The sequence below is a fragment of the Nicotiana tabacum genome, chromosome 1 (assembly GCF_000715075.1).
Source record: "Nicotiana tabacum cultivar K326 chromosome 1, ASM71507v2, whole genome shotgun sequence".
In the NCBI taxonomy this organism is placed as follows: Eukaryota; Viridiplantae; Streptophyta; class Magnoliopsida; order Solanales; family Solanaceae; genus Nicotiana; species Nicotiana tabacum.
In genome coordinates, this window is record NC_134080.1 from 65,819,209 (window position 1) to 65,845,424 (window position 26,216).

Below are 26,216 nucleotides of genomic sequence, written 5' to 3' on the forward strand. Positions count from 1 at the left end.
GAATCTTAATATTTATAAGTTAGGAATTGTTCAAGGTTGTATTCTTGGTGATAGTGAATAACTGTAGCTAAGCCTTAGTTCTCTGTGAGATTCGACTCCGGACTTGTAAACCGGATTATATTTGCAACGACCGCTTTGTCCTTTTTATAAGGCATATTTGAGCGTGATTAGTAGTTTCCCTTTTTTAATCTAAGAGTATTTTTTCCCAAAGTTAAGATATTTGACTAAGCTTTTAGAAGAAGAACAAAGTAATTTTGAGTAGAAAAAGAAGTAACTTTTTGAGAAACCGAAAAATAATTTCTCACCAAAATACTTTTAAGAAAAATAAATTTAGAAACAGCTTGATCAAATACTAATTTTTGTTCAAAAATATTTTTCACATTAAGCCGTCAAACACAATCTTCTTCCTAACAAAATTACTTTTTTTCAAACTTTTATAAAATATACTTTTCAAAATAACAGATTTTAAAAGTTTGGATATAAATCAGCAAATATGTAAGTCAGGATAAGTAGATAGATACAGAGGACGTAGGTGTTAGTGTTGATTCCAAACAAATGGCTATACAAATATTTTCTCCTAAAATTCAACAGCCATTGAAGTCCACTATTCCTTGTTGTGCTTCTTCAAGTAATGGGCGCAGTGTCTTTGTGCCTTGCGCTTACAGTCCATCTCGTAGGATTGCTTTATTTCAACTCAGTACAGGTTCTTGCATTTCATTCTTCTTATTTCATATCTTGTGAGTAGTGTACACTATGCCTTCATGATTTTGTTACACTATTAGATATCTAACTGAAAAAAGAATGGCCTTTTATTCTTATCTTATCCAAATGCAATTCAAACTTAACTAAGCAAAACATGAAAAGGTTGTAGAGATTGATTTGGGGGAAAATTTCACTGCTGGGTACAACAACAACAACAACAACCCAGTATAATCCCACAAGTGGGTCTGGGGAGGATAGTGTATACGCAGACCTTACCACTACCCTAGATTAGGGAGGTTGTTTCCGAATAGACCCTCGGCACAAGAAGATGAAATGCGACAATATAATAGTAACAACAACATAAACAGAAATATAGTACCAGCGAACGAAGAGTCAGAAAACATACCTGGAAAAGCAATATCAATAATCAATGCAGTGACAAGGTCCTAGAAAATAGTACGAGCACAACATGTACCACTGACATACTAAAACACGACACTGACCGACTATACTTACACACAGAAGTTGGTTTTTTTCTTTCTGTGAAGTCTTTACCGTCCTCAATTTAGAGATTACGTAACAGTATAATTTCAACGCTGCAGATAATGAATTGTCTGAAAAACCTTTAAGGCCTGTTCAGAAACCAATGTGTAATTACTAGCGTAGTAATTACGTAGTCAAGTAATTACACCGTATAGTAATTACAATGACCTATTTGTTTGTGATAATATAATTTCCAATGTCATTTTGGTTTACAAATGTGATTACATTATTCTTTTGTTTTGAATGTGTGACAAATACATGTATATATCAGAAATGTTCAAAATGAAAGAGGAAAGAATTTCAGATGTGTATGTAATTCCACCAATTCTCCACCCCCCAACCCCCCCACCCCCACCCCCAAAGAATTGGAGGGTGTTGCTCCCCTTTAATTACACCCAATTTCAAGTGACCAAGTAATTAATTGACCAGACAAACATGTCAAATTGTGTAATTACATCCAATTACAAGGTGACGTTCAAAACAGGCCCTTAATGGTGTTGCAAACTCACCAAGTCCATAGGATATTTTCTAATCCCAAATGAAAAAAGAATGAAGAACAAGAAAGGGTCTTCTGCTGAGAGCTAGGTATCTGAATTGGTAGTCAATCCATTACAAAATGTGGGGCTCATCAGCCTAAGATTACACTTTGTGAATTTCATTTGGATTAAAAGTTATTTCATGATGATCTTTCAATTCTTCGAATATTAGAAAATATTTCTCATTTCATTGAATTGATTAATTAAGTTAATTAGCTGTAACTGATCATCTAGTAATTACATTATATAGAATTTCGAGTGAGGGGTGGCAGATGAATATGGAGAACTAGTAGAGCAGATCACATAAAGCCTATTGTGCAATGTAGTTCGCTATCTGTACCTTTTGACAGCACCATTCCCAAATAAAGGTAGGAGCTATAGGTTGTCCCTACTATGAACACAAAATTCTTTGTCACACTCTCTGTATAAGAAATTCTGACCAACGGTCTATAGAGCAGTTGATATTTTAGATGTATAACCATAACTTCGTATAGATAGAAATAAAAGACTGAAGAATGGTGGATTAGTAAATGGCTTACAAAAGTTCATTGGTTATCAGCTATCACTCAATCACAGCTATTCAATGGAAAAGCACCTGAATCCATTGACGCTGAAGGGAAAGTGATTGAAAGTGGAACTAACGCTGAACTGGCGCAGTCAAATATTGCCCTAAGTGATGAAAATGCATCAGAGTGGATCAAGAAGGACAAAAGAAGAATGCTCCATGCTGTTTATCGTGTTGGGAATTTGGACAAGACAATCAAGTATGTTTACTTTTTCAGAGAAGAATTCAGTACTATGTTTCATATTCCCAAATCCCAACTAGGTAACAAAGTTGTCTTGTGATGCAGATTCTACACAGAATGCTTGGGAATGAAGCTGTTAAGGAAACGAGACATACTAGAGGAGGGTTATTCAAATGCTTTTCTTGGTTATGGACCTGAAGAAACAAATTTCGCCGTTGAACTTACTTACAGTAAGGCTCCTCATAGTTTGCAGTTGCCACTATGCTTTTTTCAGCAGTCGTCTATTATATTTTACAATGTTGCAGTCATTGTACTTCCCTGTTGCTTTCAGACTATGGAGTTGACAAGTATGACATTGGAACTGGTTTTGGTCATTTTGGAATTGCAGTTGAGGATGTAAGTTGTTCATAAGATGAAAAATTCAATCAGTTCAATTTATACTTCTTTGATGTCATGCAATCAAGTAAACTATGATCACGAGCTTTAGAGGTCTTTAGTGCAGTTGCCTTTGAATTGATTATCTTTTACCTTTGTCCTTGTTGGATTGGTATTGGTTTTAAAAGTTACTCTACTGCTCATTACATGCTGGTGACTTTCATACATCTTGCCATGAAAAGTACCAGCATATCAGTTAGACACCTTTAGAAAAGCTCTTCTAATAGTAATTCTTTGTCTTTGTTTTTCCTATAATTGTTTATAGAAGTTCACATATATTTACCGGGACATAATTTTCGAATTTTCCATATAGGTTGCTAAAACGGTAGACTTAGTAAAAGCTAAAGGAGGGACCTGGAACCTGGTCCAATCAAAAGTTGGAGGAACTATAATTGCCCTCGTGGAAGATCCTGATGGCTACAAATTTGAACTTTTACAGAGAGGGCCTACTCCTGAACCTTTCCGTGAAGTAATGCTTCGTGTAGGAGATCTTGACCAGTCCATTAATTTCTATAAGAAGGTAAACTGCAACATTTGCTAGATGAAAGTTCTAGGTCTTCAAAACTTAAACTGCTTTATTACATACTTGTCCTCTTAGATTGCAATAAATACTAAATCCTCATTGCTGATTAATTTTTCAAGGCATTTGGCATGGAGCTTCTTTGTAAAAGAGATAATCCTGATAACAAAGTGAGTTTATAGGTTATTTTGCGAAATATTGTTCTATTGTGGTTATAGTTGTACTTTTTCCTGTTTGTATGCTTATGCAATCTTCTTGTTGTTGGAAAGTGCACTGAGTTATGTATTGTCTCACATTGGCTATTAAAGGGCTTCCAAAGGGGTTTGTAATGTAAGGTGTTTGTAAAGATCATAAGGTCACTCTAATCGTTGTTTTATGTTTTTGGTTGAGTACTCTAATTCTTTCATATGTTTAATTGTGTGAACCACCTCATGTAAAAATTTAAGCTATTTGAGAGCGGCAAGTTTATTTATTTGATTTATGGCTGCAACACCTTTAATAAAACTACTCCTCATTGGTTTCCTTTTACTCTTGATTTTCTCTCCATTGGCTTTGCAAACATACTTCAAGTTCAAGGTGGTACACAATTCCTGTCATGCTAGATTGAGTCTCTACACTAGGATGGTCTATCTTCTTATATTCTCCATTAGATTTTATTAAAGTAATGCCCCCTGCACTTTATATATTGTTTTTTTTACTTGGACATTTCCTAATGCTTATTTATAGTTTTGTCTCTCTTCTGTTTATTAGTAATTAACACTTGTTTTCAGAACACAATAGCCGTCATGGGTTATGGACCTGAAGACAAAAATGCAGTTCTGGAATTGACATATACCTATGGTGTCAAAAGCTATGATAAAGGAAATGGCTATGCTCAGGTAACGCCATTCTTTCTAATATATTATTACAAATTAAGTGACCTTATTACTTTGTAGTATGTTGTTTAAGACGTGTAAAATTGGCACACTCATTTGAAGTTAATTGATCTTAGTTTCTTTCCCTGACTTGAGATAATCTGTAGATATCAATCAGCTTGTAAGAGACATTCCATATCTTTGCAGATTGCAGTAGGAACAGATGATGTATACAAGACTGCAGAAGCTATAAAACTGTATGGCGGGGAAATTGTACTTGAACCTGGACCATTGCCGGGCATCAACACCAAGATCATGGCATGCGTTGATCCTGATGGTTGGAAGACAGTAAGTCTTCAACAGTTATGATTATTTTTGGCATGACCTAGTAGTTACCTTTCCAGCATTAGACAATGCACCAAAACTTGTTTTTAGACATCTCATGCTTTATTGTGTCGGAATATAATTTGAAGGCAGTCATCTACCTTGAAATCACTAGCATTGACTATCTTCTAGCTTTATTTGAAGAGAGGACAGAACAAAAGTTATAAAAAGATCAATCACTGAAAACTTCTCTTCACTGACCCTCACTACATTGGCCAGGACCACGTAAATAAACAATCGCTTAGTCACTGCTAACCTTGCACTAGCTGAGAGAGAAAAAGATGATGTATCAAATCTGCAGTAGAGACATCATTTTCTTCAATATGTGAAAAGATGATGACACTCTATTGGCTAAATTCATATGTTAATTTGACCAACTAAGTTTTTGGTATAGAATCACTGTATGTCAGCACCTATTGAATTTAGGAAAAAATAATGTTATTTTTGGATTGGACTCCAAATTTAAGCTAAAACATTATTTCTGCAATCGTAAAGCTGAAGTATGTTGGTCTATTGGATAATACCTAGGTCTGTTCAATTGAGACACAGGACGTATCCGTAAATGGCAAAAGCATACACCACTATAAGGTTGGTGATTGATGTAAGGTTTCTGGCTTGTGAAATGATGTCATGTGGAATCTAGTTAGGGAAGACTAATTCAAACCAGGCATCTGAGTGGGAACAAAATGTTCAGCTACAGTTAGAGCACCAATTTTTTCCACTTGTGATAGGTATCAGAATAGGAAGGATACTTTTTTTTTTCTTTATATGCTTTCCATCTTTAGTTATTTAATTTTTTCATCTTGCAGGTTTTTGTTGATAATGCTGATTTTATGAAGGAATTAGAGTGAACATATACAGTATCACCTCAAACATCTCAATTCTGCACTAGGCTTCTGAAGAAGTTTTCACAATTTGTCCAGTGATATCATTCAGATCATCTATTGCAGCATTAACCAAGGATAGATCAGTGCCATTTTTTAATATGTAATCTATCCCTATATATAGATGTAACAGCTGAAATAAATCCATTACTTCTCTGGTTGGATGTCTTATTTTAGAGTTTGAAAGTCACACTAAAAGCTACTACATCGGTTCTCTTTTGAAATGTTCATCCAAAGTCATGTCATGGTCATGCGGCAGCACAACATTTGTTGAATCCCATCCACCCACATTTGTTTCTCTCCTTTGTTTCTGCATTCGAATTCAATCATCCTGTCTGCAGTTTGTATCCCGAAATAGCACTTCTGCTCATCACCTTCCTCGTCTCGTCCATGCCATGCTGCTATGTCACAATAGACTCCAGAGACCTCACCTGTGCATTCAACAACCACCAATTTAGATGAAAGTGTAAAGGAAGACAGAGACAATTTGATACTAAAGTGAGTGTTTTCTTTTGGCTTACATTTCTTTTTCTTTGTGAATGTTCCTGCCATGTGCTTGCTTTTCATTTTAGCTATGACCTGCTACCAAAGATTCATATTCTCTTATTTTGTTATGATGATATAGGGTGGCATGAGATAACAACCATGTGAGCTGCACAAGTAAACTTTGTTGCTTTCCATCTAACAGCTTATTCGAGGATTTTAGAATGTACACTGAGCAGATTTTACATTACATATTGATCTGAAACTCAGTAGTTGTTTAATAGTACTCTCATATATTACCTGCCAATCAGAATTTATGCTGAAAGAGACTTGTTTCCAGTGGAGATCTCCTGCATGAACAGAAAAATTATTGACAAAATAACTGCAGTATATCTTGCAAGGTAAGTGTAGTTCCTCAATCCATAGTACCTTTTCTTGTACGTTTGAGTAGTTCTCCCCCTTTGGCAACATAGCTCAGAGCTGCTGTAACAGTTGATTCTTTGTTACCTTCGACACGCTCGTCAGCTAGAACAACAGCTGCAGCTCCATTTCCTTTCTGTAGCCTCGCCCTTAGAGTCGCAGCACCTCTCAATGCTGTAACGGTGAATGCCGATGAGATAGATTAGTGTTACAGTTTCTTTATAGTATGAAACAGTTGACAATAATTGTTTGCATCTCTATAAATGGTTGACCAGTTGGATTGATACCTGTAGCAGCTCCAGCAGTTAAGGTCATGATGTCTCCACTAGTTCTCGCATTAATAGCTGAGTTTACAACCGATAAGATTTGATCCTGTTCAGCACCCATGTCCTCTGCAATTTCAATACAATGGGATGCAACTAAAGCTGCCGCAGATGCAATTGCAGTTGACATCTTTGAAGATGCTTTGTGTTGGGTTTTGGACTTCTCTGGAGAAGTTACTGATGCAGTTGCAAGAGCAGCCACAGCAGCTGCAACCCCTGCTACGGAAATTGCTGCGTGCACTTGGGCACTGTGAGTTCTAAGCTCTTGTTTTTTCTTTTCCTTTTGATCTTTCAGCCATCTACCCATTGTCTTACCACGCATCACGGTCCTGTAGAGCTGCATTATGCCAGTTTTGGTCATGAGGGTTCAGATGCATTAGTAAAATATTTCCAAAATAAATGTATACCCCAGCTTTCATCAAATGTTGACTAGAGAGGAAATCTGGATTGAGTGCCTGATGTAGTAAAAACAATTCCTGCACACATCAATACAGTTAGTTCTGATTATGGTTATTCAAAGTGAAAAACTGAGAGAGTTGAGGGTAATTTTAGGACCAAGAAAGAAAGTTTAATTCCATCAACCTGGAGTCCATGTACTTAATTAGATTCACAAAACGATGATGACTTCATGGTTACCCTTTCGACCAAATGCAGGATTCATTGTTGTAGTGCCTAGTCTGTGTTCAATATAATTCAGCAAAAACGGTACACCACTACTGTTAATCCTCTAGCCTAACTTTAATTCAACTCTTCAAGTGCAGGTTTTCATAGGACAGTCAGTTTCCTCTTTCTTTTAGAGCATGTGCATTTCATACACTTTACTAGTTACTACCCTTACATGCCTTTGTGCTCTTGAGAAATACGAATAAGGGAACATGATAAATTGTTTTATGAAGTATAATAGTGTAGTTATCCTTGTATAATTTCAAAGAAGGATGTGTATATCCAAAAGATTTAGTTGCATGCAAGCATGTGCAAGAATAGATAGGAACCCCCATCCCCTCTTGCTTCTCTCTTTGGTTTACCTTTGTATTGTCACTTCCCCTTGGAGAAACTGGAGGGCTATCTGAGTTAGATGGTGGTTGTTCTTGCTGCAATGTAAAGACAACAAGAGAAACTTGTAATCAATAAATGAATGTAAAGCATTTCCATAACTGGATTTGTTCCCTATACAGAAGTAAATGAACAAAAACACACGCTTTAACGATGAGAGGCTTACAGTTTCCTTCATAATCGATGTTTTTCCAAGTTGACTTTGCAACGAAGAGAATGACATCTTCTCGTCTAGACAACATGTTGGTTTTGTGTGAGAAAGCGCTTTAGAGAGTTCCATAGCTGACAGACTCCATGATCTTGCAAGGAACTCCATAGACTCAGTAGGAGTTTCTGGCGGAGGACATGCCAATGGTTGCCAACTTGCTGCACTGTCTTCATTGATCCCTTCCAACTTATTTGACTTGCATTTAACACCACAAGAGCTCACTGTCTCCATTACAACCATTGAAAAGGAGAAGATCAGTGAGTTACTAACTAGTAAAAACTTGGTTCTACTTGAAACTTTTGAATTTTTTTAACTTCAGTAACATTTACTTTTGCCTATATCTATCTGTTGATACCAAAGAAAGTTAACATAGTACGCAAGGGGGAGCACAATGGAAAAAGAGGAAGGAAACAGTGCTATATATAACAGTGTATGACTCAGTGACTCATGAGTACTATGAGTAATAAATTGAAAAGTCTCTTGAAATCTTAAAAATTCAAAAAGAAGGAATGAAGTGGAAGACTCTATTCTAACATTGGAAGGTCCCAGTTTTAAAAGTTTACTTAAAACTTTATTTCCATCTTCCTTTTGTCTTTCTACCCTTATTTCTTCTTTATACATAATAAAGGGTTAAAAAGATTAGTTCTTGAACGGCGGGCTTCATCATGAATATTAAAAAATAGGGACCCTCCATTACATGCATATATTCTCAGAGCTGCAATAAAAACTACAAGCAGAAGATGATACATATACACTTATATAAATGTGTGTTTCACAGTTATAATATTATTTTTGAAGTTCAAAAAGCTGTTGTAATCTATGGCGTGCGGCACTAGATGATCAAAGGGCATTTACTTTTCTTATAATTTTATGCCGAATGGTGAAGTAAAGTTGGAATGAATTTCTTATGAGTTATGACATTCAAAGTGGTTTTCTTTTCCTTTCTTTTGGTTTTCCAGCAACTGTGAAAATGAAAAATGCAACCACTAGTAGGAATCGTTGGCATCTTGTTACGACATATAAGAATTTTAAGATTAAATAACCAAATAGTACTTCACACAAAATGATTTTACTTTAATCAATTAACTGTGATGTATCCTTTAATATGTCAAAATAAATTATTTTGACATGAAACAAGCGCTAAGCGGCATGTTAACCAGCTGATTTAACTACTTTCCATATCGCAGTAATTTAAATGATACTTTCCATTATTATCATTTGATTATTCAATTTTTCTTTGTTGTCTCGGTGAGGTTGGGGGAGACGAAATAAAAGAAAACATGAGCACCTTTGCTCATAATTCAGTTGTGGACCACTTTTTGTTGGGGAAGGTATTGTCTTTTGCAGTCAAAAGAAAAAAATGTGTTAAGGTACAATAGCTTTTCTGCAGCCTAGGACAGTATTTACACCACATTAAGAAATTTAACCTTAGCAATTAAAAATTAAAGTGAGAAGACGTAGAACTTAATCATGCTAAGTGATAAATGTGTGGATGAAAGACATATTTTGCATAGACTCATGATGCGGGTAAGCTTTTACCATCCTTTATTCATGCTTTCTCATACTTTGTATAGTAACCTTTCACTAAAAATTGGGGCACACTACTTTTATAACATAAGCACCCCCGAGGTTAATAGTGCATGCTATGAAACTCGGTAGATAATTAGCTCGCTTTTGCACCCTTCTCCATTTAAATATTAGACTTTTGTTTGCGGCAGAGTTTGAATTTATTGCGTATATTAAATCATATATATTATGCGTTGCGTTCTTACAGCTAGATCAGACTTGACGGCTCTTGACATAGCTCGCTAACTCGGGAAATATAACACTTCTTATGGTTGGTTATCTAAGCATTAGCAAAAGCATCCAAAAGCAATGATGATTAAACACCCGCTTTCCCGCACGGAAGAAAGATGAGATAAAGAAAATAGATAGTAAGAATCTATGTTAAAAATGGGGTTTTATGACTCCAATGCAATCAACAAAGTAGAAGAAAGAGAGAAGCATCTCTCTTTAATTGACCCTTTAATCATTGCTATGTGTCTAATCATGTCTTTAGAGATAGCTAATGGAGCACTAAGTCCTTTGAAGGTCCCAATTCCTCCTTCATTATCACTTTATCAGAAATTTAGGAAGAGCCATTTGCTTTTGAGATCACCTAAAATTGGAAATGTTGGTTTAATAGCCATACTGCATGAGTGGAAGTAAGAGCTTTTGGTGATTATTAAGAAACAAATTGCCTTTGATCTTCTAGTCTAGTTAATTTGGCTGTAGCAAAAAAGGTTCTCTTAACTCTTTATAACGAATATACTTTTATCCATAGAGGGTACTTGCTGTGGACAAGGGGCGGAAGCGGTTCACCCGAAAGAACGAAGGAGAAGCATGGACCGAGTATGACTTCTTGACCTCGAGAACTCCTCATACAAAGACAGGAAAAAGCAAACGATGTATCTGGGATCAGACATGACAAAGCAATGTACCCGGATCAAATATGGTTCGACGAGGAAGACGGTTATGCGTGACGGATAGGGGGCCATAGTATTCGCCCTCAACCAAATTTTACGGCGTGAATCTCGTCGGTATCAATCATGGATCAACAATTGTCGGGAAAACCAAATTTTTACCTTTTTAGACTCGTATTAGAGTTGAAATTTTTCTATTGCATAAAGAGAATTTTTTTTTTCTTTTCTAACACATTGTAACACACAATTGAAGGCAATACAAAGTTTTCTTTTGTCCTCTAGCTACTGTTCAGGGCATTACTTGTTTGTTCTATCCTTTACTCATGATCAAGCATGTACCGAGGGTCCGATTGAGGACGAACTCCATGTCTAATCAGAACAAGATTGGTCATCATATTGCAATTGGTTTGATTATTTATTTTGTCTTTAATTCATCTATTTGTTATTCTTATTAATTCGTATTGAATTAAATCACCTATCCTTTAAACCACGTTCAAATTTAATTGTTACTCATTTTTGGGATAAACAGTTTGGCACCCACCGTGGGGCTAAGGATAATCGTGGTAATTTGGTACGAATATCCATAACACACCCTATTTTACGCTTGTTCTTTGAAATCTTAATTCTAGGTCAGCCTAAAAATGTCAAACTCTCAGTCTGCTCACTTGAACGTTGACGCTAGTCAGGCCATCATGACGAAAATAATAATGTGGTACCCAGTAATGATGTGCTTTCTGTTGATCCCAACGGTGTCCCAGTCGGCGACCCGATTGATGCTAACTCACAGGTGGCAATCAACATCAATTTGCCAACTGATCCCGAAAATAGTGTTCGTAGGGCACCCCGGCCAATAGCTTGAGAAACGCCCGAAGGTGAAGGTGATAGGGTGAGCCTACGAATAATTTTTGAAAATGTTGCACGCTCAACAAACGACAATAACACAGCTACAGAATCAAAGCCACACCCCCAATACGGTCGAGCCTGAACAATCCCGAGAAAACATTCGAAGAGATGAACAAACTACTAAGAGATAGGGTGAAGTCGAGCCCGGGGTAACTTCAGAGGTAATGAAGATGCTCGAAGCATTGACAAAATGGGTGAATTCAGGTGAGAAAAAGATTGAGGCCAACGAAAAAAAGGAGGAAACATACAACTCTAGGGTCGATCAGATCCCAGGAGCACCCCCGATATTGAAGGGACTGGACTCCAAAAAATTTATCCAGAAGCCCTTCCTTCCAAGCGCGGCACCGAAGCCTATCCCGAAGAGGTTTCGATTCTCAATATTCCCAAATATAATGGGACCACAGATCCAAATGAGCATGTAACCTCCTATACATGCGCGATTAAAGGGAACGATTTGGAAGATGACGAAATCGAGTTGGTGTTGCTGAAAAAGTTTGGGGAAACTTTGTCCAAGGGAACAATAATATGGTATCGCAACTTGCCTCCAAATTTCATTGACTCGTTTGATGCTTGCAGATTCTTTCGTAAAAGGCCCATGTCAGAGCCATCAAGGTCGAGACCAGAAAGTCAAATTTTTTCAAGGTTAAGCAAAAGGATAACGAGATGCTGAGGGTGTTCGTATCAAAATTCCAAATGAAGCGGATGGACTTGCCACCAATTGCAGACGATTGGTCCATTCAGGCATTCACTCAGGGTTTCAACCCCCGAAGTTTCGTGGCCTCTCAACAGCTAAAACAAAATTTGGTGAAGTACCCGGTGGTAACCTAGACCGACGTCCATAATTGATACCAGTTGAAGATCAGGGTCGAGGACGACCAACTCGGGGCCCCTTCTGGATATGTTTATCCCATCAAGACCGATGATAGGTCTAAGAGAGCCATTGATCAGGATCCAAGACCTGTCCGAGATCAGTATCAACTGTACATCTCATATCAAAGGGAAAACGGATATGGGCGTCACTTAGTAAGTGACGAAAGGAGAAATGATAGAGGTCCTAGTGGCCGAAGATTGATGAGCAAGAACGGATTTGACATGTCACTCGGGAGTAGGGAGGCACCAAGATTATTAGAATATAACTTCAACGTGGATGATGCACGCATCGTGCCGGCCATAGGGTGCATCAAAGATACAAAGTGACCTCGACCATTGCAGTCCGACCTGGCCTAGCGAGATCCTAACTTGATGTGTAAGTATCACGGCACTCACGGTCATATCTCGGCCAATATTATCAGATCGAGGGTCGTAAAGCAATTAGGTTTAAAGGATCAAATTATACCGGCAGTCCGGGTATTGAATGGATTCAACATAGCGTGTGAGACCACAAAAGAAGAGATAACTTTGTCGGTAAACACTTCAGGTATGATCCAAGAAACGAAGTTCCATGTGATCGAAGGGGATATGAGGTACAACGCTTTATTCGGAAGGCCATGGATCCATAAAATGAGGGCGGTACCTTCGACTTTACACCAGTCGCTGAAATTTCCCATAACGGGAGGAGGGGGGAGTCAAAACGGTCTATGGAGAGCAGCTGGCCACGAAGGAAATGTTTGTTAATGATGAAGTTATCCCCGTGCCCGCAGTTTCAACATCGAGGAGCACGGAACCAGCCAAAAAAAAGAGATTAAATAGCAATCACTGGTACAGACCTCAGCCAAACCGAAGAGGCATGAAGACCAGAGGGTAGATGATGAGGACGAATACGGAATCCCGAGATCATCCATTGCTCCTGATGACACTGACGCCACCAAATCAATGGTCGAGAAGTTGGAACATGTTATTCAAGCACTTATCGGATCGAAAGGTATACCTGGGCACAGGGTTAAACCCCGAGCTCAGTAAAAAACTTATTAATTTTCTTAAATCTAATATCGGCTATTTTGCTTAGTCCCATTTAGATATGACAGGGATCCCACCGAAGGTAACCACTTACAGGCTGAGTTTGGACCCGAAGTTCCATCCGGTTAAGCAGAAGAGAAGGCTAGAGTCCGAGATCAAACACGCGTTCATCAAGGATGAGGTATCTAAACTTCTAAAAATAGGATTCATCCGGGAGGTTAAATACCCGAGTTGGTTAGCTAATGTAGTGGTAGTACTTAAAAAAGGAAATAAACTAAGGATGTGTGTGGATTATAAAGATCTAAACAAAGCATGCCCGAAGGATTCTTTCTCTTTGCCTAACATCGATCGAATGATCGATGCGATGGCCGGGCACGAGATATTCAGTTTTCTCGGTGCCTACTCGGGGTACAACCAAATTTGGATGGACCAGGACAATCAAGGAAAGACTTCTTTCACAATAAAACTTGGCACCTACTACTATAACATAATGCCGTTCGGATTAAAGAATGTTGGTGCCACATACCAACGCTTAGTAAATCGGATTTTCGAAGAACAAATAGGGAAATCAATGGAAGATTATATTGACGATATGCTGGTCAAGTCCCTGCGAGCAGAGGACCATTTGAGACATTTACATGAAACCTTCGGCATACTAAAGAGATATAACATGAAGCTAAACCCGGAGAAATATGCATTTGGTGTCTGTTCCAGCAAGTTCCTCGGGTTTATGGTGCCTAATCGGGGGATAGAGTTCAACACCGACAAAATAAAGTCCATAGAGGAAATCACTATAGTAGATAACGTCAAGGCGGTTCAAAGACTGACTAGGCATATAGCCGTATTGGTCTGGTTCATCACGAGGTCGTCAGAAAGAGCCATAAGTTCTTCTCACTATTGAAAAAGAAGAATTTTTTTTTGGACCCCGGAATGCCAGTATGCTTTGGAGGAACTCAAGTGATACCTGTCGAGCCCCCATGTGTTGCACACTCCAAAGGCAGATGAACAACTATATCTCTACTTGGCAGTCTCCGAGGTGGCGGTAAGTTGTGTCTTAGTCTGGGAGGTAAAAGGTACTTAATTCCCTATTTATTATGTTAATAGAACCCTGGGCGATTCCGAAACAAGGTATCCTTACCTAGAAAAGTTAGCACTCGCCTTACTAAGTGCTTCCAAGAAACCGAAACCTTACTTTCAATGCCACCCCATATATGTCGTAACCTCTTACCCGCTGAGGAGTATCATGCACAAGCCCGAGCTCGCGAGCCTTCTGGCCAAATGGGCCGTGGAGATTAGAAGATACGATATCAAGTACTGACCCCGAACTTCCATAAAATCTCACATTTTGGCAGACTTCGTGGCCGACTTTATGCCGGCCTTGATACCCAAGGTCGAAAGGGAATTGCTGCTCACCTAGGGGACTAACTCGGGGATCTAGACCCTATTCATGAATAGTGCATCCAACATGAAAGGGTCCGGGCCCAGTATCATACTAAAACTGCCTGTGGGTAGCATAATTAGACAGTCTATTAGAACCGCAAAATTTACTAACAATGAAGTTAAGTATAAGGTCATGATTGCAGGTTTGAACTGGCTAAGAGCCTCGGGGCTGAAGTGATTGAAGCTAAATGTGACTCTCTCTTTGTCATAAATCAAGTCAATGAAATGTTCGAAGTGAAGCGGAGGTACTTGGACAAATTACAGGTAACCCTACAACAATTCAAGGAATGAACTTTGCAGCATGTACCTCGGGATCAAAATAGTGAGGCCGATGCACTGGCCAACTTGGGGTCGCCTATCGACTTCGACGAATTCAGATCGGGGATAGTGGTGCAACTGATGAACTCGATAGTAGAAGAAGGTTATGCCAAAGTAAACTAGACAAGTTTGACTTGGGATTGGAGAAACAAATATATAGACTACCTGAAGATAGGAAACTTACCATCGGATCCCAAGGAATAGAGAGCCCTATGCACCAAAACTGCCAGATTTAGTTTAGTCGGAGGAACATTGTTTTGAAGATCTTTCTTCGGCTCACTGGCCATATGTTTAGGTCCGGGAGAGACTGAATACACCATCAGAGAAGTTCACGAGGGCACATGCAGGAACTATTCAGGGGCAAAATATTTGGTTTGGAAGCTAATCAGAACTGGCTACTACTGGAATGAAATGGAGAAGGATGTGAAAGACTTTGTGCGGAAATGCGAGGAGTGACAAAGACATGCCGTAATGATTCATCAACGAGGAAATATGCTCCACCCTATCCTGTCACCATGGCAGTTTATGAAGTGGGGAATGGATATCGCTGGTCCCCTGCTATGGGCACTTGGTAAGTTCCAATACATATTATTCATGACCGACTATTTTTCCAAATGGGTCGAGGCTCAGGCATTCGAGAAGGTCTGAGAGAAAGAAGTCATTGACTTCATCTGGGATCACATAATATGTCGATTTTAGGATATCGACCGAGATCATTTTCGACAATGAAAAGCAATTTGTCGATAGCAGGGTAAGTAAGTTTTTCGAAGACCACAATGTCAAGAAGATATTATCAACGCCCTACAAACCTAGTGGGAACGGGCATCCAAAATCGACGAACAAAACTATACTCCAAAACCTAAAAAAGAGATTAACCAATTCAAAAGGAAAGTGGAAGGAAATCTTGCCCGAAGTCCTATAGGCGTACCGTACGACTTCGAAGTCGAGTACTGGGGAGACCCCATTTTCTCTAGTCTATGGAGCGAAAGCTTTAATACCAGTTGAGGTAGGGGAACTGAGCCTCAGGTTCCAGTATGCTACCGAAGTATCGAATGGCGAGGCATCGTCATGAGCCTGGAATTATTGGATGAAAGGCAGGAAGTTTCCCTTGTTCGGTTGGCCGCCCAAAAGCAAAAAGTAGGGAGGTATTATAACCAGAGAGATAACTTATGACATTTTCAAGTTAGGGACTTAGTACTGAGAAAGGTAACACCACATACCAGGAACCTAAACAGAGGGAAACTGGGCCCGAATTGGGAATGACCATATATATTCATTGGAATAACCGACAAAGGATCGTATAAACTCGAACCGGGAAACGACGTACAACTTCTGAACAACTAGAACGTGACACACTTAAAGTGGTATAACTGCTAAGGTACGAACTTAATTCCTTTTATAATTCGGTTACATTACGGACTAAATTAAGTAAGTACTCGGCCAGGGGTGAATGTGACTATTAGGTCTGAAAGCACGTGTGTTGCACCCTATTTTGCACTAGTCAAAACAAGACTCAACTTGTGATTTCTCTGTTGTTGATGAAAGATAGTCGTCACCTAATATTTAAATATATAATAGGGTACCTATATAATTACTAAAGTCGTATTCTTTATTAGTCTGCTAACTGATGAGATTATGGGTAAGGGTTCTTGTTTTTCTAAGGGAAAGTTGTTAGGCACCTCTTAAAATCTACCTGAGGTAGCTCCTTAGGACTTAGACTAGATTTAGGAATAATTGTTTGTATTATGCTTAACTGATTTTAAAAGATGGTACGACTTGCTATATATTAGGGCATAGTACTTACAAAGGAAGTGTAGTTTAAAGAGGGCATGGATTTATAGAGGAGTCTTAGAAAAATAACATCAGTGTATATATGCTTGAAAATATGTGTGATGTTTGTAGTTAGGAAAGCATATGAAAGAAGAGCTAAGTTAAAACACTTTATTCCTAAAGCATGAAAAGTTCATGTTACTGTAATAAGATGAAAATGTTATAAAAGTAAGCTTAAGATATATCTTGACTTCTTAAATATTTGAAGAGATTGTTTGAAAATCTATGTTTGGGCGACATCACCTTGGTTTTCAAAGAGTTGGTTTCCTTTTAGAAGGTCAAACTTGCAATTCAATTCTGGTTTCCTTTTGAAAGAGGGGTCGTCGTCTCTTGCCAAGCTTTTGGGCTTCAAAATATTTAAGAAGAGTTAGGAACCTGCTTTGATACCAAATATTAGTTTATATGAGTCCACCAAACTATAGAGTACCTGGTCCGCTATGCGTTTCCACTGAGAATACTAATGAAGCAGTAAGTAAAAGAGACGAGATTTTTACGTGGAAAAATCCCACTCAAGGGGAAAAAAGCCACAACCTACACTTGTAGGCTTTCAGCTTCACTAACTTGTAATCACACTATTACAAGCCACTTTGTAATGACTCTATTACAAAGACTTCAACTCAACTTACTCGTGATACACTTATCACAAGCCACTTTGTCACTCGCTAGTCACAAAAACTTTAACTTATGACTAACTCTAGTCACAACACAAACTTAGAAGGTTTGTGATTTTGGGTTTCCTAAAATACAGCTTCTAAGAAAGCAGGATAGGATTTACAATGAAGAACAAATAACAAGATTACAACTCAACTACGGATACACATAGACTCATTGTGAAACTGATCCTTTAATGGAGTTGTATTCTTGTTCTTGACACACTTGTGACTTCAATGCTGGATCAACACTTTAATGCTTGAGAGAATATCACTAAATGCTCCAGTGAATATCTTGTGCCTTGCACCATATTGTTATACTACCAAAGATATCACAATGATGATGTCAATTATTGGTACACGCTTCTTCCTAATGGGAAGTGACTGCTGCACTATCGCGTGTACAGTTGCAGGCAGTTACTTTCTGCAATTGCATTCCAGCTGTATAGTTGACTTGTACTTCTGTCAGAGAACACCAAGGGATTGGGTCCCTGTTGTGTTCCTCTTTGTAGCAGTTCATTAGCTGGAGTTCAGACTGAACTTCGTTCATTTGAAATGTGTACCAAGTGAGTCAGGTTCCCTATCTGGTTTTAACAATAAGTTTGTTAGATCATCAAAACATAAGAAACATAAGGCAAAGACATTGAAAACCCATCAATTTCCCCTTTTTGATTATGACAAGCTTAGGCATGATAGTATTTGTTTAGAGCAGAAATAACCAGATGAGGTACCAGGAACTTCACAAGTTCCCCCTGACCTTTTGCTTTTGATCCCCCGTTTCACAATACTATACACTACTACCAGTTCCCCCTGACCTTTTGCTTTTGATTCTCCCTTAATCAAATCCTCTGTTTTGAGTCAATTTTTTACAAGTTCCCCCCGACCTTTTGCTTTTGATCCCCCGTTTCACAATGCTATACACTATCTTCCCCATTTTGGCATCATTTAAACTACATAAGCAGGCAAATAGCATAAAGAAATTTAACACATCCAATTCATGCCATATATGTGCACACAACATGACAGAAAAGAGAAGCCAAAGGAAAACAACATTGTACAAGCAAAAAAGAGGAGTTGTTTCATTGATATGAACAATGGAATGAGCAAAACATGAGCAGTAATGGTGAAATCCAGCATGCCATCAGCAAAAATACAAACAAAAATAGAAACAACAGCCACAAAACATCATAACAGAAGACAACTGGTCACTAGGAGGTATCTAAGAGGCACTAGAAGAGGGAGACTAGAAGAGAGAAGAAGCAAGGGTCTTGAGAACCAGGTCTAGTCGGGCATTTGCAGACAGCTGCTCTTAAAGCAGTTTTGCACGAAGCTTATCATTTTCCATTGTCAGGCGAGCAACTTCTTCATTAACGGAACCGAGTCCTTTAACCGCTTGACTGAGCTAAGTTTCTAGTATGGCATTCTGAGCCCTCAACCTTTTGATCTCTTCAAAAACAACATTTTGAGCATTGATCAACTGAGAAATGGTCGAGATGCTTCCACCAACCTTTTCTACGCACTCACATTCTTCCAGAGTGGTTTTAGAGAAGGTTTGCTTGCGTGTGCCCACTTTGGGATTACACAAAGGAACCTTGTAAAACTTAAACATTTGAGTAAGGATAAAGCCATATGGAAGCCCATGATTCCCACCTTTAAATTTTGCCACCTTTTGCATATGATCTATCATGATTGCTGGCAGATTGATCGGGACAAACTCATCAAGAGACTCAATTAAGACCAGATCAGACTTTGTAGCAATAGACCGCCTCTCAGAACGAGGTAAAAACACCTTATTAACTAGCTCAAAGAGAAGCTGATACTCAGGAAGTAGTACTTTCTTATGCACCTGTTCCCGTTGCTGAATAACTTGCTCTTTCATAATAGCTCTCCTAAAGTTGGCACCACAGATACCTTTGACTGAGGACATTCCTTCACATAGAATTTAGAGAACCTTCCCCAATGCTGAAGTGTCAAGTATAATGTCTACTCCATTTTTACTAGCACAAAGATATGATCCCCCTCAATAGTAAAGAGAGTTGTGTAGAAATTTTTTACCGCATCTTCATACATTGTAGGCACGTTCTCTTGAAACAGGTGCTCCCATTGCTGAAATTCCACTATCTTTGGAATTTGCCTCATACCTGCCATCTCTGAAATTGCCGGATCAAACATACGAGCCCACAAGACTTTCTGAGTGCTCAATGTCTCCTGTCAAAGACCACTGTCACTAGGTATGGTCTTCAGAGAACCAGGTTCCCCTAAAGTTTCCCGTTTTTGTTTTCTAGATCCTTCAACAGACTTCCCTTTCCAATTTACAAGCCCCACATTATCTCCTTCAAACATAGCTTCCTCAACTATACTCTTCTTAGACTTACTACTACCCTTCACGGATGTTCCACTTTGTTTTCAGTAGCTTTATCTGAAGATTCATCCACATACTTCTGGATTTTTATAGATCGTTCTAATAAGGAAATGAGTTCCTTTAGAACATGTTTGTCAACCTCACCCACTGGAATGCTTTTGTCAGTCACAAATTCCCCTTGTTTCATCAACCTCTTCTTCCTTGTCTTGACACTCCTCTTACTTTTCTGCAAGGTAGACTCAAAGCCCTCTTTCTGCTGCAACTTGATAGAGGGTGACTTGGAAGAGGATTCTGAGGACTTAGGATAATCAAGAGGTTCCGAAGTGGATTTATCTGGAAGAAAATCAGGTCTTCCAGCAGGTTTTTTTGGGACAATTTCATGGATTAAAGAATCGAAGAGTATCATGGTTCTTTCATCGCCTAGGAATGGAGTTTTTTCCACCGAATACTCAGACAAGAGATAGGCTCCTTCATTCAACAGACTCTCAGCAGTGATAGCCATGATATTATGTGATGCTTCCTTTTTTGCTAATTCTATGAGAGCCACTGAGTCCAAAATGTAGGAGTTCAGATACTGATCAGGATCATCCTCAAAGACCTCTGAAACCTGAGAGGTAACACTTCCTGAGTGTTCTTTGGTGAGATCAGAGGAATGAGGAGACATGGGATTTTCAACACATGGAAGGGAGACTTTGAAAGAAAAGGAAAAACAATAGAAAATGAGGAGGAAACAGGTGTGGGTGCAGTAGCATTGGAAAGAGTGGAAGAGTGAATTTTTGGAGATGGCTTTAAGGATGATAGGGAAGTGGGAGTGGTGATAATGGTGGAAAAAGGAAGCGATCATTCGATTGCCATTATAGGAGGATTTGGTAGGAAAGTTGAGTGAAGGAGAAGTGAAGAGAAAATCACAGAGATATAAAAGATATGAAGGTTCATGACTTGCTGTGAGGGATAAAGAGAGTTTTATGGGAAGAAGGTGTAATGATGAGAAGAGAGAGAAATGGGTTCTAAAGAGTCTTGAAAATGGCAGTAGGTTTGTAGGAAAACGTTTATCGTGCAGAGGAGGTGAAGGGATTTGAAAGACAAGACATGACATGTAGACTTTGAAAAGTCGGATGATGTGGCAGTTGAATTAATTTTGTTAACCTTTTTGAGAAAGCATGCAAAACAAAACATTGCTACTAACCTATGGTACAGGAACCTGATGCCCGAACGTTTTTTTTGGAAAAGATTTTAGCAGCTCTTCTTTCGCAGTTCATCATTGTACCTTTAAATTTTATGATCGTCATGTGTGTTTACCTGCAACGGTATCGATGTGAGTTAGGCTTGGCCAGAAAACATTTTAGCTAGTTTTACCTGAAGAAGATTTTTCATAGCCAATTAATGAGGTATCAGGTTCTCAATTAAGCTTCAACAGCCCCAGCTTTACCCTGTTTCTTTCAAAATGTTCCTCGCTCAATGCCTTTGGAGAATATATCTACAATTTTATGTTCTTGTGCAACAAAATCTCATACAAATAGGCCTCTTTTTATTATTATTTCTGAGACAAATATATCTGGCGTTAACGAGTTTGGTCCTCTTGCTGGACCAGGTTTTTTTCCATGTTAAGAGCGTCTGCTTCAGCTATTTGAGAGAACCACTGGGTTGTATTTCCTCATACCCCATGAGATGATCCAATAGAATGAATCATTCCAGATGTGCTCTTCTTGACCACCAGATAGCTTTGTTTCCTTCAGAATGATGCATTTCCTCATGGGAGCTGAAATTTTGATTAGTAGGAGAACTGAGTAAATTAAGTGAATTTCCCTACACTCCTTGTTCTGCTACTTGTGGAGTCTCTTGCACTATATCTCTAACTCTTCCTTCAGCTTCAGTTGATAATAATTGAAGTACCAGGTTCCTCTTGAGAAGTGAAAGAAGATGTTGCATTGTCTTTACCTGTCTCCTTCATCTGACTTATCATATTACCTTTACCATTTGAAACATCAGATATTTCCCAGGAACCAAAAGAGGTTCATTATCTTGATCGTTACTATTCCTCCCTTGTTAGAAGAAGGAGTCTTGTTGAATAGATCATGACCACTTTCTTCAACACATTGTGCTCTTTTGTTGCAGACTTTGTAGACTTTTGCTTTAAGAGGAATATATCTTAAGGATTCCTTCATCACTTTTTGCAATAGACTTCCTAAGCTGGTCCTTTCCGTTGTTGAGATCATAGCATTTGCATCCAAAGATTCTTAGATGAGTTATCTTCGGTTCTTTTCCGTTGAGTAGCTCTTGGGGGATTTTGTTTAGGAGGGACCTGATCATATACCTGTTCACCAAGTAGTAAGTAGTGTTTGTTGCTTCTGCCCAAAATTCTTTGGCAATTCCCCTGTCGATGAGCATTGTCCATTCAATGTCTTCCAGAGTTCTGTTCTTCCTTTCAACAATGCCATTTAGCTGTGGAGTCCTTGGTACTGAGAAGTTGTGAGTGATCCCATTTTTCATTACAAGACTCATCAAATTTTGGCGTTGACATATTCTATCCCGTGGTTAGATCTGATACGTGCTTCCTTCAGTTCCATCTTCACTTGGATCTTCCTGACAAGTGTCGCAAATACCTCAAAAGTCTCTTTCTTTACTCTAACAAACAGTGTCCAGGTGGATCTTGGATTTGGCAGCCCACGAACCAGGTTCTTCTGAATCAGTTCATTCAGAAGTGAGAACCTTGCATGTTTCAATATTTTATGCCACGGTTTTGCATCATTGTCAACTGCCTTCAAGCAGCTCATATCACCACCTTGTAGGGATTTAAGGTCAGCGAAGTAGATGTTCTTGTTCTTTTGGCGACTAAGACCACTTCACCAGTTACCAGATTGGTAATTGTGTGCATTTTTTTTATAAGAACTCTACTTTGCCCCCTTTATCATAGATTTGAGAAACACTCAAGAGACTGTACTTCAGGCAATCCATATAACAGACGTTCTCAATCGAGTGTAACAGAGACTTTCCAACTTTTCCAATACCGAGAATGTACCCTTCTCTTTTTTTATTTACACAGGATACATTCCCTTTCCAGCAGGCTTTCAGTGAGAGACAATCCATGGTGTTTCTAGTCATGTGCTTTTAGCATCCACTTTTCATGAACCATTGTAGTCCGCTTCCTCTCACTGTTCCCTGCACATATAAACCATGGATTAGATTTAGGAACCCAAACTAGTTTGGGTCCCTTGTTATGAGAAGAGGGATGGATAAGAGCTTTTCTAGTCCATGCAGGCAATATTCGTTTCTTGCGAGCGGTACCTGGTCCCTCTTTAGTAGTCACTTTTTCAATAAAAGATTTGTTGTTTTTGAACAGATTGGACCTTGGCATGGCAATTTTCTTTGTAGTGCCCATTGTTCTATAGTAGGTACAAAGCTAGTTATCCGAAACTGTGACATACTTGATGTGAGGGTTGGAAGGAGTTTTCTCCTTTTGAAACCCTATTCCCTGCGTGTTTCCACTATTGATGAAGTACATGGCAGTGACAACATCTGAGGACCAGGTCCACTTGAGAGATTTTTCAAGATCAATTTTTACTTTCTTTAGTTCAGCTTGAAGCTGCCTATTTTTCTCAAGTTCACCACATAGACTAGTTTTAACATTATTCAATTCCTTTTCAAGATTGATGTGTGACTCACTGGCTACTTATTTCCCTTTCTCAACACTTGTAGGCCTAAGTTCTGATTTGAGTCTCTTAATAGTTTGCTCTAGGTCAGTGATTATCACTAAAAAGTCATCCCTCTCTTGCTCAGTAGCTGCAATTTTCTCTTCTAGAGTGTGTTTTTCATTGCTAAAGCCTTCTATGGTTTCCTTCAAATCAACAACCACTACCATCAGGTCATCTTTCTCATTTTCTACACTATTTATTTTTTTATTCAAAACTTCCTTTTCTTTTTGAAGATTAGCTATGGTCTCATTTTGATCCACTACACAGACCACCAGATCATCTCTAGATTGTTCAGCATCTCCTAGTTCTATGGTCAAGATCTCCTTATCATTAATAAGGCTATAATATGCATCAATTAGAACATTTGCTAATGACCTTAACTTCTTAGAAGAGTAGGATTTCAGATTTCTCTGAACATCCCTGAAATTTACCTCATCATTTTCATCTTCTTCATCATCGTCAGACTGAGCCATCAGCGCAAACAGTGACTCATATTTCGTTGCTTCAGTTTCCACTGCCATCATGGAGTTATTTTCTGATTCACTGGAGGAGTCTCCCCAAGCAGTAAGAGCCTGCTTCACAATATTGTCAGTTGCACTTTTTCGACTAAATCATTTGTTTGGAACCGGGTTCCTTTTTACTGCTTTGTCATGGTTTTGTTTGTATTGCTCCTGTTTCAGAAGTGGACAGTCTTTGATGAAATGCTTTGGATTTCCGTACCTGTGACAGAGATCATTGTTCCTTGCCTTACTTGAACTGCCCCTCTTTGGTATACTACCATTTCTTCGAACCATATTTTGAAACCTTTTAGTAAGATAGGCCATATTACTATCTTCTTCACTTGAGTCACTGTTTTTAGCCTTGAGCACCAGGTTCTTTTCCTTTTTTGGCTCTCTCCTTTCATTGTCTTTCTTTCTTTTCATCTCGTATGTCTTCAGATTACCAATCATCTCATCCATGGTTAGAGTTCGTAGATCTTTAGCTTCAGTGATGGCATTCACCTTACTCTCCCAAGAACCAGGTAGAACATTGAGAATTTTCCTTACAAACTTGTTTCTGGGAATAACATCTCCAAGTGAATGAAGCTCATTTATGATGGATGTGAATCTAGTGTGCATATCTTGTATAGACTCATCATCCTTCATCCTGAAGAGCTCATATTCAGTGGTGAGCATGTCAATCTTGGACTGTTTAACCTGAGTAGTTCCTTCGTGTATGGTTTGTAATGTTTCCCATATTTCTTTGACAGAATCACAAGTTGAGACTCTGTTGTATTCATCAGGTTCTATACCACATACCAAGATTTTCTTGGCATGATAGTTCTTTTCTACGGCTTTTCTGTCAATATCACTGTACTCTTTTCTGTCTTTCAATACCATTGGTCCAGTTTCTCCAAGCTTCTTCATAGGAACATGTGGACCATCAAAAATGATGTCCCATAGTTCTGAGCCTTTGGACATTATAAAATCATGCATACAAGTCTTCCACCAGCCGTAGTACTGACCATTGAATCTAGGAGGTTTGTAGGTTGATTGTCCTTCCTCAAAGTTGGGTGGAGCAACCATTGAGATCCTTTCTAGGTGTTAACCTTTTAGAAAGAACCTGCTCTGATACCAATTGTTAGTTTATATGAGTCCACCAAACTATAGAGTACCTGGTCCTCTATGCATTTCCATTGAGAATATTAATGAAGCAGTAAGTAAAAAAGACACTGGATTTTTACGTGGAAAAATCCCACTCAATGGGACAAAAACCACGACCTACACTTGTAGGCTTTCAACTTCACTAACTTGTAATCACAATATTACAAGCCACTTTGCAATGACTCTATTACAAAGACTTCAACTCAACTAACTCGTGATACACTTATCACAAGCTACTTTGTCACTCACTAGTTACAAAGACTTTAACTTATGACTAACTCTAGTCACAAAACAAACATAGAAGGTTTGTGATTTTGGGTTTCCTAAAATACAGCTTCTAAGAAAGCAGGATAGGAGTTACAATGAAGAACAAACAACAAGATTACAACTCAACTACGGATACACATAAACTCATTATGAAACTGATCCTTTAGTGGAGTTGTCTTCTTGTTCTTGACACACTTGTGACTTCAATGTTGGATCAACACTTTAATGCTTGAGAGAATATCACTAAATACTCACGTGAATATCTTGTGCCTTGAACCATGTTGTTATACTACCAAAGACATCACAAGGATGACGTCAATTCTTGGTACACGCTTCTTCCCAATGGAAAGTGACTGCTGCACAGTCTGCAGCACTGTCGCGAGTACAGTTGCAAGCAGTCACTTTCTGCAGTTGCGTTCCAGCTATATAGTTGACTTGTACTTCTGTTAGAGAACATCAAGGGATCAGGTCCCCATCGTGTTCCTCTTTATAGCAGTTCATTAGCTGGAGTTCAAACTGAACTTCGTTCATTTGAAATGTGTACCAAGTGAGACAGGTTCCCTATATGGTTCTTAATAATAAGTTTGTTAGATCATAAAAACATAAGGCAAAGACATTGAAAACCCATCAGTATAACATCTTATGATTAGAGAATGGAAGAT

General features: G+C 38.6%; 2 protein-coding genes across 4 annotated transcripts; one reads left to right on the forward strand and one right to left on the reverse strand.

Annotated features, from left to right (window-relative positions):
* The first annotated feature begins 499 nt into the window (after positions 1 to 499).
* On the forward strand, positions 500 to 6,426 carry LOC107828196 (lactoylglutathione lyase GLX1). Of its 2 annotated transcripts, XM_016655468.2 has the most exons (10): positions 500 to 703; positions 2,341 to 2,545; positions 2,633 to 2,757; positions 2,859 to 2,923; positions 3,276 to 3,482; positions 3,605 to 3,652; positions 4,253 to 4,360; positions 4,544 to 4,684; positions 5,530 to 6,102; positions 6,230 to 6,426. In XM_016655468.2, the coding sequence occupies exons 1-9, from the start codon at positions 556 to 558 to the stop codon at positions 5,569 to 5,571; spliced, it is 1,089 nt and encodes a 362-aa protein (XP_016510954.1). In that variant the 5' UTR covers positions 500 to 555; the 3' UTR covers positions 5,572 to 6,102; positions 6,230 to 6,426. The 2 variants fall into 2 exon arrangements, with proteins under 2 accessions (XP_016510954.1, XP_075107283.1); XM_075251182.1 differs by lacking the exon at positions 3,605 to 3,652.
* LOC107828195 (VAN3-binding protein-like) lies at positions 5,584 to 8,549 on the reverse strand. 2 transcript variants are annotated; one of them, XM_016655467.2, is made up of 8 exons: positions 8,050 to 8,549; positions 7,856 to 7,921; positions 7,238 to 7,306; positions 6,795 to 7,167; positions 6,517 to 6,681; positions 6,388 to 6,437; positions 6,126 to 6,183; positions 5,584 to 6,035 (listed from the first exon to the last, which is right to left on the reverse strand). In XM_016655467.2, the coding sequence occupies exons 1-8, from the start codon at positions 8,329 to 8,331 to the stop codon at positions 5,842 to 5,844; spliced, it is 1,257 nt and encodes a 418-aa protein (XP_016510953.2). In that variant the 5' UTR covers positions 8,332 to 8,549; the 3' UTR covers positions 5,584 to 5,841. The 2 variants fall into 2 exon arrangements, with proteins under 2 accessions (XP_016510953.2, XP_016510952.2); XM_016655466.2 differs by having other exon boundaries at positions 6,126 to 6,186.
* Positions 8,550 to 26,216: the final 17,667 nt, after the last annotated feature.

What these genes read in the sequence shown, in the direction of transcription:
- LOC107828195 (XM_016655466.2), bottom strand. Translation starts at nt 8,331, where the DNA reads ATGGTTGTAATGGAGACAGTGAGCTCTTGTGGTGTTAAATGCAAGTCA. An exon ending in CATCGATTATGAAGGAAACT is followed by an intron (nt 7,922 to 8,049) that starts GTAAGCCTCTCA and finishes TTTACATTGCAG; the next exon opens with CAAGAACAACCACCATCTAA. An exon ending in GCATAAATTCTGATTGGCAG is followed by an intron (nt 6,187 to 6,387) that starts GTAATATATGAG and finishes AATCTTTGGTAG; the next exon opens with CAGGTCATAGCTAAAATGAA.
- LOC107828196 (XM_016655468.2), top strand. Translation starts at nt 556, where the DNA reads ATGGCTATACAAATATTTTCTCCTAAAATTCAACAGCCATTGAAGTCC. An exon ending in GAGATAATCCTGATAACAAA is followed by an intron (nt 3,653 to 4,252) that starts GTGAGTTTATAG and finishes ACTTGTTTTCAG; the next exon opens with AACACAATAGCCGTCATGGG. An exon ending in AAGGAAATGGCTATGCTCAG is followed by an intron (nt 4,361 to 4,543) that starts GTAACGCCATTC and finishes ATATCTTTGCAG; the next exon opens with ATTGCAGTAGGAACAGATGA.